The following is a 17,987-nucleotide window of genomic DNA, read 5'->3' as shown; positions in this document are numbered from 1 at the left end:
GCCTCGATTTTGGCGCCAAGATCCAATTGCTACGTCTTCGATAACTCTAGCCGCCTGGTCAATTTTGTATCCTCTAATAAACAATTGGTTTTGCATGTGACTTGCTCAATAACCATGCTTAATATATAGTTAGTACTGCTTCAAGTTTGGGATTTTATTTTGTTTCAAGTTTGGGAGGTGAATTCGCTAGCTCAGATAGCCGAGAATCTGGCGAGACGTAATAGCAAGTCACCGTTGGTGTGCCCCAAGTAATTGTTTGTTTATTTTTAATATTATGATCGGAGTAATATGATGATGATTATACATAGTCTATTATGTTTCGTTGAACATCATTGTCTGAGAAAGTTGTCTGAGTCCGGTCTATGTTTGCTGTTGGAGGATACAACGTCGTTTTCTATCCGATGAAACAGCCACAAAAAGTATCGTTATTGTAATATAGTAGCAGTACCTTGGTTATTTATTCCATCTTCTTTTGTTTTAATTTCTATCGTTTTGAATTGTTTTTTTGGGTGGTAGTACTACAACACAAATGTTCAGGAGTCCTTTTTGAGGGGCAATCAACTTTTTTTTGTGGGGGGGGGAGGGGAATAAACATTTTATTGAAATAATCATTTTATTGGGGGATGGGGGATAATGATTCTATTGGGGGGCAATAAACTTTCGATGGGAAAAAAATACAAACAGTACCCAAACTATGGGCCACTAATAACTTTCGTACCTCAACTTCAAAAACTATCATTTTGGTACCTGGACTTTTCACTCCGACCCAAGATTCATACCTAGGATCCACTTTGCCGTTAACGGTGTTAAATTTACAAGGGTAAATATGTCATTTCACTGTTCATATATATATATATATATATATATATATTCTTTTTAATTTTTTTTCTCTCTTCCTGCAAGTGAAAAGACAGATTTACCCTTACAAAGTTAACACCGTTAACGGCAAAGTGGATCCTAGGTATGAATCTTGGGTCGGGGTGAAAAGTCCAGGTACCAAAATGATAGTTTTTGAAGTTTAGGTACGAAAGTTATTAGTGGCCTATAGTTCAGGTACTGTTTGTGAGTTTTTCCCACTTTCTATTGGGGGCCAATAAATTTTCTATTGGTTTTTATTTAGGGGCAATAATATTCTCCGGTGACCTATGAGATCTCCGACAACCTATTTAGGGACATATGTTGAGTTTTTCGGCGATCCGGTGAACTGAATCCGGCCACCAGCGACCAGAGTCTGGTGAAATCTCCAATGACTTCTCTCTCTAAGTGACAAAGAGATGGAAGGCAAAATAGTCTAAAAAATAAACATAAATAAATAAATAAAATACTTAATTGGGTAATATGGGTAAAAAATATGTAATTTGTTGGGTAAGTGGGCAATCTTATAAGATGTTTGGGAAAAAACTTCATTTATTTTAGAAAGGTGGGTAACTGAGGTTAGTGTAGCTCAAATTTGGGTAAATGGACATAGTGAAGGAGAAAAGAAGAAAGACAAACAAAATAAATAAATAATTAAAATCACCCTTTCTTTTAGGCCTTAAACGCACGTTCACACGACCATCCATCACTAATTCGAGAAGCTAATTGCGGTTTTAGCATCAAGATCTTTGCCTTCATGATTTTCTTGAGGTTTTGTGGGAGTTAAATTAAAGATTACGTTACATTAATCTACACAGTACGCAAAGTGTGAGTAATTTAAGCCCTAAACAAACGCATCAACGTTTTTAGTGCTTCCAACTCTCACTTGTCGTCAAACCCATTTCGCTCCCGTCAAATTAAGACACCTTTCTCTTTCCATCTCCTTCTGCCTCAATCAAACACCACCACCGTTTTGAATGCTTAGCATGATGTACAGACTGAAACTAATAACTCTGATGCTGATCTTAGACCAAGAAAAACCAAACCCAGTTACAAAAGATGCCTTCTTAGGCCTTTTCACCATTAATACTCTCACCCTCCCTCTCTTTTGAGACCCCACTTCCCTGTCCAAGTCCAAAGCTCCCATTTTTTAAACACCCCTTTTGCCTTTGGACCATTTCTCTCTCAAGCACGCCTTTTGAAGAATTATTAAGCTTCCATTATATGACCAAAGTGGGTTTTACTAGTTCCACAGTGCACAAACAATGACCCACTTGGAGTTCTTCAAGAAAATCAAGCGCTTCAATCCTCTAGAGCCTTCTCTGGGCATTCTTGGCTTCTTCTTGGTCACTGTTTTACTCATTGGGTGCTTCTCCTACTTGGACTACCGCACAGTTGTCCATGGGATTCGCTCTCATCTTTTGCATGGTTCATCTCCTGGTAGGAAAGCACGGTCAGGATTTCTTGATCAGGGGAATGAAGGGTGTGATGTGTTTGATGGGAATTGGGTTTGGGATGAGAGCTATCCTCTTTATCAGTCCCAGAATTGCTCATTTTTAGATGGAGGGTTTAGGTGTACTGAGAATGGGAGGCCTGATAGCTTCTATACCAAGTGGCGTTGGCAACCCAAAGATTGCAACTTGCCCAGGTTTTTGTACCATTATCTCTCTTTAGTTTGTGGTTTTACCTTTTAAAGTTGCCCAGAATTTCATTCCTTGAAGTTTTGAATGTCATATCTCTGTTGCTTTGGATTAGTATAGGTGAAAGGTTTTGTCGTAATGATAGGGTAATAGGCAGGAGTTAAATTTATGTTTAGGATTTTTGATATAATGGTCATGTTTATGTGTATAAAGTTTGCATCTTTATGGAAGTAGATTCTTTTTCCCTGTTAAGTTTGGCCTGATTTCCTGGATTCTGTTTCTCGTTTCATGTTTGCCTTCTCTCTATTGTTGTCATTGTCATTTTCTGTTCCAACAAATTTGAATTATGGACTTTGTACTAGTTGATTGATACGTCTTCGTTGTTGATTAGCTGCACCCGTGAACCCTTATGATCACGAATTTGAACTATTCAAGTAGTGAAGAAGGCTTTTCGTTTGGTTTCTTATTTGGGTGTGTTGTTCATCTTTTTCCTTTGTTGGGTGCCAGCCTGTGTTTTCACCTGCCATGTGCTGAAAACAATCCTTGTTTCGTACTGTATTTTTTGAAATTGGAGGTTTGGGTTTTCTTTCTCTGTTTATAATTGATTATCATTTGCTTGTTTTCAGTCCAAACAGATGGTAGCCACTTATATATTTATATACAGTTAACATTGTGATCAAGTGTACCTGTTGGTTTAGCTTCAATTATACTGCAATGAAGGTTATAACTATGATCAACCTCGTGTCTCCTTCTAGCTTAGGGGAATTAGTTAGTGAAGTACTCTGAGTTCTGTTCTAACCAGGTAGTTTGGTCTTATTGAGTTTCTGTCTTCTCTTGAGAACAGATTTGATGCAGGGATGATGTTGGAAAAGCTTCGAAACCGACGTCTTGTATTTGCTGGTGACTCGATTGGAAGGAACCAGTGGGAGTCTCTTCTCTGCATGCTCTCTTCTGTAATTCCTAACAAGACTTCAATCTATGAGGTGAATGGGAAGCCAATCACGAAGCACTCAGGGTTTTTGGTCTTTAAGTTTGAGGACTTCAACTGCACAGTGGAGTACTACAGGTCACCTTTTCTAGTCTTTCAGGGCCATCCTCCGGCTGGCGCCCCTGAGGAGGTGAAGTTGGCTTTAAAAGTGGATAAAATGGACTGGATTTCCCGCCACTGGAGGGATGCAGATGTGCTGGTTTTGAATGCTGGGCACTGGTGGAATTATGGGAAGACCATAAGAGAGTAAGTTAGATTTATGTTCTGATTACTTTCTAGATCGTTTTGCTATTTTCATTACATTTCTTAATGGTACATATGCAAGCTCTCCACTTAAAGTCAAGTAGAAGGATATTTAGCAAAGAACATTGTACTTTAGAGGTATTTCAATTGAATGGTTGAGTAAGGATCTAAGTTTTCATGTGGAGAGAAATATATGCCTTTAATGAATAGGGTGTTTGATCTTTTGAAGTGCATTATTTGTTAGGGGCTGCTACTTTCAAGAAGGGGAGCAGATAAAGATGAATATGACTGTTAAAACTGCATACCAGAGATCAATGGAAACTTTGCTTGATTGGATTGATAGTGAAGTCAACATAAGCAAGACTTATGTACTTTTTCGAACTTATGCTCCTGTGCATTTCAGGTTTGCTCTATCATTTAAGTTGCTTAGTCTCATTGGTAGATTATTATTTGCTTCTTTGTCGCATCAAATTTCAGTTTGAATTGTTCTTCAGATGTTATTGTGTTTTCTTTAAGCTTCAGGCTTTAGCACATATGGCATTGCCGTTGACATTTTTCCTTTGCTTATTATTAGCAATAGCACGGTATACATACTGAGCACTAATAAATAGGCTGTTTATGTATCAGTGGTGGTGATTGGAATGCTGGCGGTGGTTGTCACTTGGAAACTCTACCTGGATTAGGCCCATTGCCTGTTTTATCTGACAGTGTTTACAAGACTATCTTTGATGTGTTATCTGAGCGGTCAAATGAGTCGCATGTAAGAAAATTCGATTTTCTGAATGTAACAAACATGTCTCTATGGAGAAAAGATGGCCACGCATCTCTGTACTATCTAGGCCCTACTAGAGCAGCCCCTATCAACCATCAAGACTGCAGCCACTGGTGCCTACCTGGTGTCCCTGATGCATGGAACGAACTTCTTTATGCCCTTTTCCTAAAACAGGAATCCATTCGCTCAGGAAATTCAACCAAATCTTCTCAGCTTCCATTGTGAATGGTATTAAAACTTCCTCAGTTGACCAGCATACTGATCATAAAAGGACTTCACTGCAAAGAAGGATCAAAAGAGTGGAACATTTTGTTCTGCTTTTACACTAACCAGCAAAGTTCTGGCCTGCAAAGCTGAGAGTTAGGTTTCACTTGAGCACTAGCTGGAGTTTGCTTAACACGCGGAAAGTTAGAATGACAGATTGCGTTCGAATGATGATGACACTTGGCTAGGCTAATGGGTGAAGCAGAGATGTATTAATTGGGACAATCCAAACATCTCCTTGAAGGCTTTATACGGTAACTATAGCAAATTTATTGTTACCAGACTCGAAGTTGATTTATGGAGCATGTCATACTTTTGTAGGGATGTGAAGTATTGATGAGGCAAGTTTGATAGCACTTGCATACACCTGGTTTTGGTTCTCTCACATGATGTAATTACACAAAAGAAAAGGAATGAAAAGGTTTATTTTCCATATAACAGCTTGAATTGTATTACCTAGATGTTCTATCAGTTTCGTGACTGGATGGAAATGGCTGTAGTTATACAGACGAGCCAAAGAATGCAATTTTACTGTGAGACTCTAGTGTTAAGATGAGCCATACATGATATATCTCATATTTCTTTTTCTGTTCATATGTTGTTTTCTTAGGCAGCATCAAATTCTTGGTTATTGAACAGTTTCTATTCAAGACTGGGAAATGGAAACTCGGATTGAGATGTGTGAACAACTCCTGAACATGGATGTTATAAATTGAAACAAGGATTTGATTTCCTTGGTACCAACAAAGCAGAAATATCGTGCCTTTTCTTCTTTTCAAACCAACTTGTCTCTTTCTCATTTCTGATTTCTTCATGGAATAGATGACCGATCTGACTAAACACAGGAAAGAAAATATTCAAATATGAAATCTCCAATTTTCAAACGAGGATCTATTAGTACGTTGAAATTGGACAACGCATTAAGCACTCACTAGCTAGTGGAAATCAAACTCAATAATGAAAAGCAATCTAATCTTTCGGGACTTTGACTCTTCCATGCGTCCAGTGATTTACTCGGTGAATGGGTATTGCTCATACCTGATTGAACAATCACCAAGTACAGCACGACCCCCTATATTGCTCTGACAAGTACCTAACATGTCGGTTTTCGCAATACCGAGACAAGTAGTGCAGTCGGAGCTTGTCACGTTCGGGTTGCAAGAAGCATGGCCGTAAGCAAAAGCATTGGGGTATGGAGATATGTCATAGTAATCATAGTTCTTGTGTGCTGCTGTTGCAGTCTCCAGTTCCTGAAGAACATATGCGAGGCTTATAGCAAATGGATCACCAGAAGTATACACACCTTGGTTGCACAGAACACTTGTTATATTCGTATCCGGAACGCCTCTGATCACAGTGCAGAACCCTAAGAATGAGATTATAGTTGCTGCAACTTTGAGATGAAGAAGAAGAACACCCATTTTCTCTGTTTCTCTGTTCAGAATTGGAGCTTTGGACTTTTATCACTACAATCATGTGTTTCTCCGTCAACATATCACTAGAATTGTGATGATTTTTGTCTTACTCGATTGGTATTATCTTAGGACGGTCCTATTCCTTTCGAGTGTTTTGATTCTCTACAGAAAACTTGTCCCTAAATCTATGATAATGACTTGAAGCCTATTTTATCAATTAATGTGTGCCAGTGCATGTTGGAGCTGTGACCGAGGTTTAAAATATTTGAACCTACGGGCTACGATATAATTTCTTTTTTACGGACCGATATTTTCTTTTCTTAACAAATGCTCTTCATTATGGTTGATATAATTGTTGATATCCTTAATTTTGAGTATGACCGATAAATAGATCGTCAGCAGAGGCTCCTATGTTAAGATAAAAAAATAAAAAATAAAAAACTAAACCATTTTTACTGATGAATTTTTTTTTTTTAAATAATTATGAATTTTCTTAAAACGCATGTAAAGATGACCATTACATACCCTCATGCTGCCTTCTATAAATAGATTAAGAAGTTGTGGTGAAAATCATTGCGGTACAGAGGGATATACTAACTATATTCGAACTGAGTGCTCATTTATTATAAATAAGCTTAAATAGTGTATGACATAATAAATAAATAAAGTAAAAAAAACTTAAATAAAATCCACCCCTAAAAGGTTAACCCACTCCCTATGAAGCCCAAAGACCTATCACATACCCAAAGAGAGCAAGCTAGCCCAATAGGCAAGCTTGACTGCAGCCTTGACCCAACGTCATCGAGGGCCATCGTGATGCACTTCCACCGAAGAGCCAACTTCCAGTAGGGCCCCTAAACCGCGACACCAATTGCCAATCTGATCGAAATCAGATTGACAAGGGAAGCCTCGGTTTCGGGTTGATAGATCTTGTTCCAGCCTTCCCCGGAAAACCACGAGTTGTTCTCTTGATCAGGTATAGCCGTACTTAGAAGACATCCAAATTCCTCTGTGTTTCCTTGGCCTGCAGCAAGCAGTTGTGTCGGAACCCGCACCACTGGGCTCCATCCTCCGTTTGCCAATTTGTGGCAGCCAAGAAGTGTTACAATATTACTTTGTGACGGCCATTTAAGACCGTCGCTGAGACCGTCATGAATCAGTCAAGCATTGAGATCGACTATTGACGGCCGGAAGTAGAGATCCAAACCTCAAGGGGATAGGGTTGAGGGAGAACGGCACTACTTTCATGAATCGCATGAAAAGATACTTTGACTTTTTATTTATTGTCACTGACGAATTATTCTTTGACAATTTGACATACAATTATTCGTTGGCTTCCTCTCATCTCCATAACGCTCTCCCCAAGCTCTCCTAGGGTAAATGCAAGTGACAACCCTACGACTTTTCTCGGCTCTTTGATCAACTGTCTCACAATCGGCGATGGCTAATCACAAAAATACCAAAACAAAGATTACTTGGTCATAAATTTTGTTTGAAGCAGCTTAAGTAAACGCAAAATTGAAGCCTAAAGAGGTACTATATGTTATATACCTGTCTAGGAGACTGAAGACAGGCTTTGAGGGAAAGGACAGTGGTAGCTAGGTCGATCTCGAAGAAGCTCCAACCTGTAGATATTTATTCCGTGGTAGTGAAGACAAATTTATGTCATGGTTCCCACTTCGCAAAATTTTCCTGTCATATACAGTAGGGTTTTTTACTTCAACAGTGTCTAAACTCTTCGAGGACTTTTAAAATGATACCTGAACTTTCAAAGTGATACCTGGACTTATTTTTTCTCATCAATGTCGTACCTCCGTCAATTTTCCATCATGGAACCGTTAAAATGAAGCACATGCTACGCACATGATTTGATTTTTAAGGGTAAAATTGTCTTCTTACACCAATTTTTTTTTTTAAATAAATTAAAAAGAAACTGAAGATGTTTTGTTAATAAAATATAATTAATTAATATAACACTAAGCCTTTTTCTATGATTCTCTCTCTATTTCATTTTCGTTTGAGTGCCCCAAAACACAGTACCGTCTTCATCTCTCCCTGTGTCTTCCTACCCAGATCATCAAAATCCCAAATAACAGAATGTTGCTGCTGGGGACTTGAGAGTGATCCATCTTCTGAGGCTTCCTCTAGAACTTCCTTGAGCTTGTTCTTTTGAAGTTTTCAGAGAACTGATGTCGATTTCCTGATGTCAACACTCGAATCTAACATTCTGACCCATCTTTCTTCTTGCTGCTACTGCTCTTCTTGTCCATAAGCAGATCAGCGCACTGATATAGGGGATTCCATATCGAAAAATGCATGAACGCTTGTGATCTAGAATTCAATCTAGTCAAAAAACACAAAGGAATGAATTGGCTTAAAGCAAAACAACAAACTGATTTGGGGTTTTATCGCATCAACATGTAGAAACCCAATTTGAGCTTCAAACACTAAGATAAAAGAAACCCCCAACTCTGAAATCCAATTCAATGACAGAAGGGAACCAACTTTAAGTTTCAATGGTCAAATTGAGCCACGAAGGACGCATCTTTATCCCATATCATTCAAGAAAATTCTGGGCTTTCCACTGAAGAAATATACAACATTATCTATTAATTAATCTGATGCACGACTCCTGACTCTCCACTCAACAATGGAAGACATCTGGTTCTTCCAAAATCAAAACCACTAACCTCAGTGTAGCATTGGAACAATTCACAGGTCAAAACCCACCCATAAACCCCCAAATTGAAAGGACAAACAATTATTGGTAAAACCCTCTTCTGATTAAAACCCATAAACCCCAAAATTGAAAGACCAAACAACAATTACTAAAAGTATATTTGCACCCTTTTCTGATTGCCCAAAATTGAAAGAACAAAAAACAAAGACGAACTTTGAATGAAGAAACTGAGGAAGACCCACTCACTTGAAATTGGAATCGTGTTGTTGCTTTGGGCAACCGAAGTCTGTGACCTTGTGACTCTTAGTGTTGACGGTGGGGTTTCCATGGGATTCGAATCGAGAAGGTCGCCGGAAAAAGAAATTGGTTGTCGGATCGATATAGAGTTCTTATATATGATTTTGTAGTTACTGGGCATCAATGAGTTTGAAGTCTTGATGATTCAAATCAGGAGGAAGCGAGCCGAAAAAGAAGAAGAACGAAAGAAAGAAAAAAAAGAGAACCAAAAAAAAAAAAAAAACTTTGGAGGGTAAATCGGTCTTTTTTTCTTTATTTAGTGCCTCACGTGCATCACACATGATCAGATTAACGGCTTCGTAACGGAAAATGAACGGAGATACGACATAGATGAGAAAAAATAAGTCCAGGTATCACTTTGATCACTTTGAAAGTTCAGGTATCATTTCAAAAGTCTCCGAAGAGTTCAGACACTGTTGAAGTAAAAAACCCCATACAGTAATATGCATCAACAAGACTACTTATATAATTAAGCATCAATACCCTTCACGTAATAGAGTACACTAGGCAATTCCTCCCGCGCGATGCCGCGGGTATGTTTGCTTACTAATGATGAACACTTTGACGCTCATGTCAAGTCGAGGTACTGGTCGATTCAATCTTTGAATTAACAGGCATATAATTTCAATTACAAACTCAGACCCAAAGCCGTTCTTTTCTCCTTTGCTCAATCACTGGTCTGCTTCAAATTGAAGAAAAATCAATTCTCATACTAAATTCGCATGAGAAAAAAACAAATTTGAACACAGAAAAGAGCAGTTAGCACCATAAAGTCAGAAACATTCTCACTAACCCAAAACAAACAAAAAACAAAAAAACCAAAAAACAAAAAACAAAAAAAAAAGAGAAAAAAGGGAGAATGATAGGTGGTTCAAAGCAAGTACTATGCCCTAAATGAACCAAACGTACAGAGCCTTCTAAAGAGGCCTCAATTTCAGGATCTTACCTTTGGCTCTTCATATTTGGGGCTGTTTTCACTTTCTTCATTATGCTTTTTAAAATCTCTAACTTGCTGTTGTCCGTGTGCTTCTATTCAATCTCTAGGTCTATTCAATTCTCTATTTCTTAATCGTTCTTTATTCTGTTAATTATGTTCGATGTAATAACTCATTTCTAAATTGGTCATCAAACAAAGGAAGGAGTATTTGGCAGGCCATTTATGCCTATAGCCCAATTCTAATCATTGAACATGCATGTCCGTAAAGAGAAGGATGCTGAAATTTGCTGTACTTGGTGCTATATATACCAATGAAAATAATCATTGGAATGCCTACATAACTTTATGACAACCCAGCTGCTAAAATTGAATGCCTCCTTTACAAATCAGACTGTTGGGAACAGATAAGTAGTTTTGAAATCAAATCTTTACCTAATCGAACCTAAAAAGCTAGGTCTCTGAAAAATCAAACATTGTTGATGGCAAAAATTTACCAGCGGAGGAATCCTTGCGCTTTCTATCAAATAGTAATCCACTGGATCCAATCAAATGGTAGCTAACTGCAACAAAACCATACCAAACAGAAATTAGACAAAAGAAAAATAGAACCTAGCTTTAACATGAAAGGGGCTTATCTATCTTATATTGCAAATCTTGATTTCGAGCTACCAAATATTTTAGATTGCAGAATTGCAACTGAGCAATAAATTACAAAACTTAAACTATATTTCTTAAACTGTGCAATCGTATAAGGAGTTCTAACAAATATTTCTACAATTCCCATGAAACAATTAAAAATGAAATACAAACCCAAGTTTCATAATCGATAAAAATGTAAGCTTGGCTCGGATTTTGCAAAGCTGCGTCATTGAAATACTTTGTGTAGGTGAGTTGGAACAATTTAGTGAAGTCACTGGGATATTAGTTATGTCAATCTATTTCACATGTAGCAGTACCATCAGTAAACTTACTAACCGAAGAAATAAACACTTGCTATGATTGGGTTCCCTTTACCCTGCTAAAATAATATTCTCTTCAAGGTCCCCAAAGAACATAAAGTTAGCGTCACCTGAAAGATGCAAAGAAAAAGATTAGCAACGAAGCTAGAGCATAGAAAAGAAGTAGGGTAATCATTTACAGAAAACTTATGATAAAAGGGATTAAAAGCTATTATAATACGTAACATAGTCATCCAACTTGTTTTCAGAAACTGAGACTGGCACAGAGAAACCCAAAGAAGAAAAAGCTTTGCTAATCAACATAAAAAAGACAACAAAGCAATCAAAACTTGACCAATTACCCAAATCAACGTTAATGTCTTGGCTAAACATATCAAACTAAAACTGAAAAAGTAGCAAAGGCAGAGAGATAGCCATAGAATCAAACCCAAAAACCATCAAATTCCATGAAAAGAAACATAATCTAAAATTTACTTCTCTGCCAATACAATGTCTGATTTACCTCAATGATGTCACGCCGATAATTTAAAGCAATCATCATCGAAGAAGACAGAAATAATCGTACAGGCTTATGGTAGAAGTGGAAAAGTAAAAGACCTAGAAACTCCTTCCGCTTGTGGAAGACCTGATCGGCGCACTTCTCTTTCTCTCTACGTCGGGCAATCTAAAAGTAAAATCCAATTACAAAAATCCAAAGCAATTCCAAAAGATTTGAAAGGAAAGCAATTCGAAAACCCAAAACCACAAAAACCATGCAACCAAGCATCAAACCACAAAACCCAGAAGAAAAACACAAATTAAAACACATAAAAGCAAGGTATTTCAGATCAATACCCAATTACCCAGACTCCTCTTCTTCTTCTTCTTCTTCTTCTTGTCTCCCTCTTCTCCTTCTCTCTCCGATCAGTCTCGCGATGTGAATTTCCCTATTCTTCTTTCTGTGCATGTCTCTCGCAGAAGACCTCTCACATCCCTTTTCTTCTCTCTGTAATCTTGCAGAAGACCTCTTCCCCTCGTTAAAGACCCAGAAGACATCTATCCCGGTCTCTCTTATCACCGTCAAGATATTGAATGGCAGCTTCGTAATAAAGAAACAAAAAGGGGCAAAAGAGTAAATCAATACGGACTTTACTGTTCACAGGGAGATAGCGCTTTAGTATAGGTAATTACAAAAAGGTAATCCTTCAAATGCTTATGTTTCGAGTAAATATTATTGAAGCTTCATGTTCAAGATGATAGGATATATCAACAATGTATACTCTAAAGTATTAACATCATTTTGTCTCAAAAAGAAAAGAAAAAAGTAGTAACATCATTGGCAAATGGTCCTGCAATTGATCAATAATCAAAACTGATTTTATATTTGATTTGGGATCTTAGTCAAATTTAAAACTTGCATTTTTACAGGAATTCGTCTAACGAATAGAATACTTTATATTGAAAACATTTTGACAACATATAGAACATATGTCGTATTTCATGTTCATCACATGTTCTTGAGTGACAAGATCATAGATGATATACCACCTACTCATCCTTAGACTTCGAGTGCAACACCAGTTTGCAACTACTGGAACTGGAAGTGGACTGTACGGGCAGGTTACTCTTCCCTGTCTAATGTGAAGTAAGGTTCCAAGCATTCTGTATAGATTCGATGAACATGAAGATAAATTAGATATTTTTATATATACCAATGGAATTAATGAACCCACTTAGCTTCGATAGGGTTTGCAAGGTCTTGAAATTTACTGGCTATAGAGTCGTGAAGTTCATCACCAGCCCATGCGGGGAAGACCAGAAAGCTTATGAAGACGAAAACGAGGACACCAGTAACGACAGTTGAAAGTGGATCACCAGCTAAATCCAAAACCTCCTGGGTACGTAAACCCGAAACAATCACTAAATTGAAGGTCAGGATGAATATCATTGCCGCATAGTCGTATCTCTTCTGGATCATCGGCTGCAATTAAGTGTATGCATGTACCACCAGCTCCTGAAAACCATGTAATATATATACTAATTAATTATAAATCGATTAGTTTAAACTTGTACAAATGGGCTATATTAGGAAGCTAACGGATTATGAAACTAAAGCGCTTCTTGTCTGGACAGATATCTTACTGATGATAAAGACCGACGAAATAATGATTAGGGTGCTGGCCTTTCCCATGCCACCAATTTCTTAGAGACAAAATTGCAGCTGTGCATCCAAGTCCACCTCCTAATAGAATTCCCAACACTCGATTTAAACCCTTGCTAAGTGTAGCACCTGAAAGCCCCAACTCATATTAAAGTACGTACAGAATCAAATTAAGTTTAAACACGACAAATTAAAAAACCGTGAAATATGGGAAATTCTAGTGTAGTGGTGGGTATGAGATACCCACATTTACAAAAGTGAGAACAAATTTTGTTGTCAAAGTTGTAATTTGAGTCCTATTTTATGTAATCTTAGTTCTAATAATGGTAATTACACCTCTTACGACATTTTACAAGTTTTTGAACAAATTCGTTGTCAATGTTGTAATCTTAGTTCTAATAATGGTAATTACACCTCTTACGATATTTTTACAAACTTTTGAACAAATTCGTTGTCAGTGTTTTAATTTTTGTTCAACTATATGTAAATAGTGTAAATGAATATGGTAAATTTTGTTCTCAATGTTATAATTTTGGTTCAAATACTTGTAAATTTTTGTTCAAATAGTTGTAAATGAGGGTATCTCATACCCACCAGTACACTAGCTTGTCTCGTGAAATATACCTGCAAAGAACTCTTAACATTTTGACGATAGTCATTATAGTCCACATGACAGTTTCTTCGACTTGCTCATGGAGAGAGTCGAAGAGATAAAAGTGAAACGGAAACCAAAGCAAGTCCGACCTTGAAGCCGTTAATCAGCGCTCTCAGATCTTGCTTGTTTTTCTTCACTACTCTGACTCTCTGAGATAGGAAACAATATTGGAAGAAAACATAGAAAACTTGCAGTTGCTTGTCTTTTCTTTCTCTTTTTTAGTTTTGGGAGGAGGAAGAGGACGATCTCCATCTGGAATACACTAGCAACCGACGCACACGCAATGCGTGTGAAACTTAAAATAGAAATCCTTTGATACATATGGTAGAATAATACATATGATAGAATATGAGTGTTCTTTTGAGGTCTTCGTAAGAAAAACGTATACCTTGCATATCATTGCATATAAGCAATTGAAAAGTTAAACTAAATGCTATACTATAAAACAGTTAAGATCAAATTTACTAATTCCTATATTTCAAGACAATGTACTAACTGAGGTAAAATAAATAATCAAAAAGAAAAAAAAAAAAAAAACTCTACCACTCAAAATTTATTATAATTATAGTCTCAATACTTGTTCATGGTAACGTTTTTCACTTTATTGGTTTCCTTGTTAGCTCTTCATTATCATAACTCAAAACCTAGAAGTCTGGTGTTTTCCTTGCTAGCCTGCATTAATATAGTCCAAGGTGTTAAACTACATGATGCAATAACAATTCACATCAACCACAAGATCAATTCATACAACAACATATCAAGAACAATTAAAACCAGCAGCACAACATCCACACCAAACTGCATAATAGTTTTCCTAGTAGCACTAGGACTCGACCTGGATCAATGATGCTCTAGATCCCTGCAGAAACAGCGTGGCCTAGGTTGGACATCTTGAGCAACTGGAACGAGGATTGAATAGCAGCAAACTGGAGCAAGAGCCTTCTGTATGTCAACACCAAAAGCTTCAGAATGGGGCTGAACTATATGCTATAAACCGATGATGAATACAGGGACTTTGCTTCCTATTTATATTGGCCTAAACCACGAGTTAGACTCATCCCATAAAGAGTCCAACACTGCTTCATGTTTATCTAGATAGGAGACTTAAAGATTATCACAAATACTTGATGTAATACAGGTTGATTACTAATGAGTTTCCTACTTCTATTAAGAGATATACACCTCAATAGATAACTAGAATTAGAGTTGTATTCATGTACTTCTTGTTATTTCCATAGGATTAAATCGATTGGCTTTATCTTAATGTAAATTAGATGATGTTAAGTCCACATATTCTAACATTCTCCCACTTGGACCAACATTGTCTGCCTACAACACAACTGAACCAATAACCCCATAAAGACAACAAACTAAAGTGTGCACTGAAGTACACAAAAACTCATAGCTCATTCAGCTTAGTCAATTTGCAGAAAATAATGCATAACCTCAAACCAACTTTGATTAAATAACCAGATTGATTAAAGACCACTAACATTATGCACTACAATTACATAAGCTTAAAGTGATAATAAGAGCAAGATTTAGGTAAGTATATCTACCTGTAATATCTATTGCTCATAGTCCTACAGAATGACATTGATAACTCAAAATCTTGACAGCAAAAATTGAAACACTAGTGAACTGGTATTTGCTTTTATAAAAACTGAAACTGAATCTGCAACATTCTACAATGCAGGAAAGTTCACTTGATAACACACACTGATATTTTAAAGTTCAAAAAACTGTAAGCAATAGTAATTGCAGAAACTAAAACAATACTGAAACTAAAAACACATATATGAAATACCTCATTTTATTTAAAGTCTGTAGAATCAAGAATTACAAGCCAAGTTTAAAAATGCAGTAACTGAACCAAGAAACCTATTACAAAAATTAAATTCTAAAAATCAAAAGATGGCTCCCACTGAACTCAAGCCTACAATTCAGATAGAATTCCCATGTTCTTGGTATGCTTCTGAAAACTTGTAATTGATAATGCTTTAGTGAAAGGATCTGCAAGCTGTGACTCTGTATTTATGTTCAAGACATTTATCTCACCATATGTTCAAGACATTTATCTCACCATGCTTCACTCTTTCTCTAACACTATAGAATTTTAAGTCTATGTGTTTAGAGTTGTTGGACCTTTTACTGTTTTTACCAAAAAATACTGCAGCCTCATTATCACAAAATATTTTCAATGCATCTGAAACAATTGAACTTAATACTTTAGTATGCAATAGAAATTTTTTGATCCACAAGCCTTCACAGACTCCTTCATAAATGGCTATGAACTCAGCCTGCATAGTGGAGGTTGAAATCAATGACTGTTTCATGGTTTTCCATGCAACAGCCCCTCTTGCAAGCATGAAGACATAACCAGATGTGGACTTTTTAGAATCTGGATAATGACCTGCAAAGTCTGAATTAGTATAGCCAACTAGTCCAAGCTTTTTAACTTGTCTGTAAACCAACATGTGAGATTTAGTTTTCTGCAAATATCTAAGTACTTTCTTTCCTGCAATCCAGTGTTATGACTAGGATTAGACTGAAACCTAGATAAAATTCCAACTGCAAATGATAAATCAGGTCTAGTGCAGACATGTGCATACATTAGGCTACCAATCAACCTAGCATAAGGATTGCTTTCCATATCAGACATCTTCCCCCCATTTTTAGAATTTTTGTTTTTGGACAATTTGTCACCCTTTGACATGGGTGCATCACCTTATGCACAAGACTCCATACCAAATCTCTTCAACACTTTTGTGATGTAATTGTGTTGAGATAAGCCTAATAAGCCTTGTAACCTGTCTCTCTTAATTTCAATTCCTAAAACATAGGAAGCCTCACCCAAATCTTTCATGTTAAAATTTTTAGACAGAAAAGCTTTAGTATCTTTAAGCAATTTAATGTTAGTGCTAGCTAAAAGAATATCATCCACATACAGTATAAGAAAAATAAAATTATTCCTAACTGTCTTAATGTATACACATTCATCTACTATATTTTCTGAAAAGCCAAAAGATGAAATCACTGAATCAAACTTCTTATACCATTGTCTAGAAGCCTGCTTAAGCCCATAAATTGATCTTTTCAGTTTGCACACATGATCTTCTTTTCCTGTTTTCACAAAACCTTCAGGTTGTTTCATATATATGACCTCATCTAACTCTCCATTCAAAAAAGTTGTTTTCACATCCATTTGATGCAGCTCCATATTATAATGAGCTACTAGAGCCATTATAATCCTAAATGAGTCTTTAGTTGAAACTGGAGAGAAAGTTTCTGTATAGTCTATGCCTTCTTTTTGTGTGAAACCCTTAGCTACTAGCCTGACTTTATGCCTTTCTACATTGCCATTTGCATCTCTCTTTGTCTTAAACACCCACTTGCAGCCTATTGGTTTTTGGTTTGGGTTTGGTTTAACCAATTCCCATACTGAGTTTTGCTTCATTGACTCGATTTCAGCCTTCATAGCCTTCTGCCATTCTTCAACTTCATAACTCTCAACAGCTTGCTTGACGCTTGAAGGATCATTATCTTCACCTAGGATATCAATTTCTTGCAGGTATACTATAAAATCACTCTCTTCCCCATATATTGGTCTTCTTTCCCTTTGTGATGTCCTAGGCTGGAATTTGTTCTTCTGCAGGGTTATTTTCTAAATGGACATCATTCATAGGTTCATCTATATGAGGTTTCTAAGGCTACTGGTTCTTCTAAGGCTTGATTTTGGCTTTGAGTTTCTGTACCTGCATTATTTGACTGAATTAAAGGCAAGATGTTCTGTAGATTTTCATTTTCAGTAATTTCTTCTAACTCTAAAGACAAGTCTTCAAAATTAGTATTACTGAAACCTTCATCCAAAAATTTTGCTTGATGGGTTTCAAAAATTCTGGTAAAATTTTGAGCTGCATAGAATCTATAGCCTTTAGATTTCTCACAGTAGCCAATAAAATGGCAACTGACTGTTTTGGATTGTAATTTCTGTGTCAATGCATTTGGCAGTGATGCAAGCTAGGATGCCTTCCACACCACAACTCAAATGGTGTTTTGTCTACTGATTTACTAGGTGATCTATTGCAAATATAATTTGCAGTCTTAAGAGCTTCACCCCATAAGAAAATAGGTAGACTTGT

The 17,987-nt window shown here is 36.8% G+C and overlaps 2 protein-coding genes, 1 long non-coding RNA gene and 1 pseudogene across 3 annotated transcripts; 1 reads left to right on the top strand and 3 right to left on the bottom strand.

Moving 5' to 3' along the window:
* The first annotated feature begins 1,756 nt into the window (after window positions 1-1,756).
* On the top strand, window positions 1,757-5,356 carry LOC112172047 (protein trichome birefringence-like 10). Its single transcript, XM_024309214.2, has 4 exons — window positions 1,757-2,503; window positions 3,340-3,729; window positions 3,971-4,129; window positions 4,354-5,356. Exons 1-4 carry the CDS (start codon window positions 2,121-2,123, stop codon window positions 4,721-4,723), a joined length of 1,302 nt encoding a protein of 433 aa, XP_024164982.1. The 5' UTR covers window positions 1,757-2,120; the 3' UTR covers window positions 4,724-5,356.
* A 416-nt stretch (window positions 5,357-5,772) lies between these two features.
* Window positions 5,773-6,183, bottom strand: LOC112171574 (antifungal protein ginkbilobin-like protein). Its single transcript, XM_024308734.1, has one exon. It carries the CDS (start codon window positions 6,181-6,183, stop codon window positions 5,773-5,775), a length of 411 nt encoding a protein of 136 aa, XP_024164502.1.
* Window positions 6,184-9,613: 3,430 nt separating this feature from the next.
* On the bottom strand, window positions 9,614-12,156 carry LOC112173111. Its single transcript, XR_005801074.1, has 5 exons — window positions 11,893-12,156; window positions 11,553-11,714; window positions 11,067-11,160; window positions 10,586-10,651; window positions 9,614-9,833 (listed from the first exon to the last, which is right to left on the bottom strand). It is a non-coding gene; the product is annotated as an uncharacterized LOC112173111 (long non-coding RNA).
* Window positions 12,157-12,577: 421 nt separating this feature from the next.
* On the bottom strand, window positions 12,578-16,561 carry LOC112173110 (annotated as a pseudogene).
* Window positions 16,562-17,987: the final 1,426 nt, after the last annotated feature.

Source organism: Rosa chinensis, chromosome 6 (assembly GCF_002994745.2).
Source record: "Rosa chinensis cultivar Old Blush chromosome 6, RchiOBHm-V2, whole genome shotgun sequence".
Classification (NCBI taxonomy): domain Eukaryota; kingdom Viridiplantae; phylum Streptophyta; class Magnoliopsida; order Rosales; family Rosaceae; genus Rosa; species Rosa chinensis.
The sequence above is the reverse complement of the archived record's forward strand: the minus strand, read 5'-3'. Positions and strand labels throughout refer to the sequence as shown.

What these genes read in the sequence shown, in the direction of transcription:
- LOC112172047 (XM_024309214.2), top strand. Translation starts at nt 2,121, where the DNA reads ATGACCCACTTGGAGTTCTTCAAGAAAATCAAGCGCTTCAATCCTCTA. An exon ending in AAAGATTGCAACTTGCCCAG is followed by an intron (nt 2,504 to 3,339) that starts GTTTTTGTACCA and finishes TCTTGAGAACAG; the next exon opens with ATTTGATGCAGGGATGATGT. An exon ending in TATGGGAAGACCATAAGAGA is followed by an intron (nt 3,730 to 3,970) that starts GTAAGTTAGATT and finishes ATTATTTGTTAG; the next exon opens with GGGCTGCTACTTTCAAGAAG.
- LOC112171574 (XM_024308734.1), bottom strand. Translation starts at nt 6,183, where the DNA reads ATGGGTGTTCTTCTTCTTCATCTCAAAGTTGCAGCAACTATAATCTCA.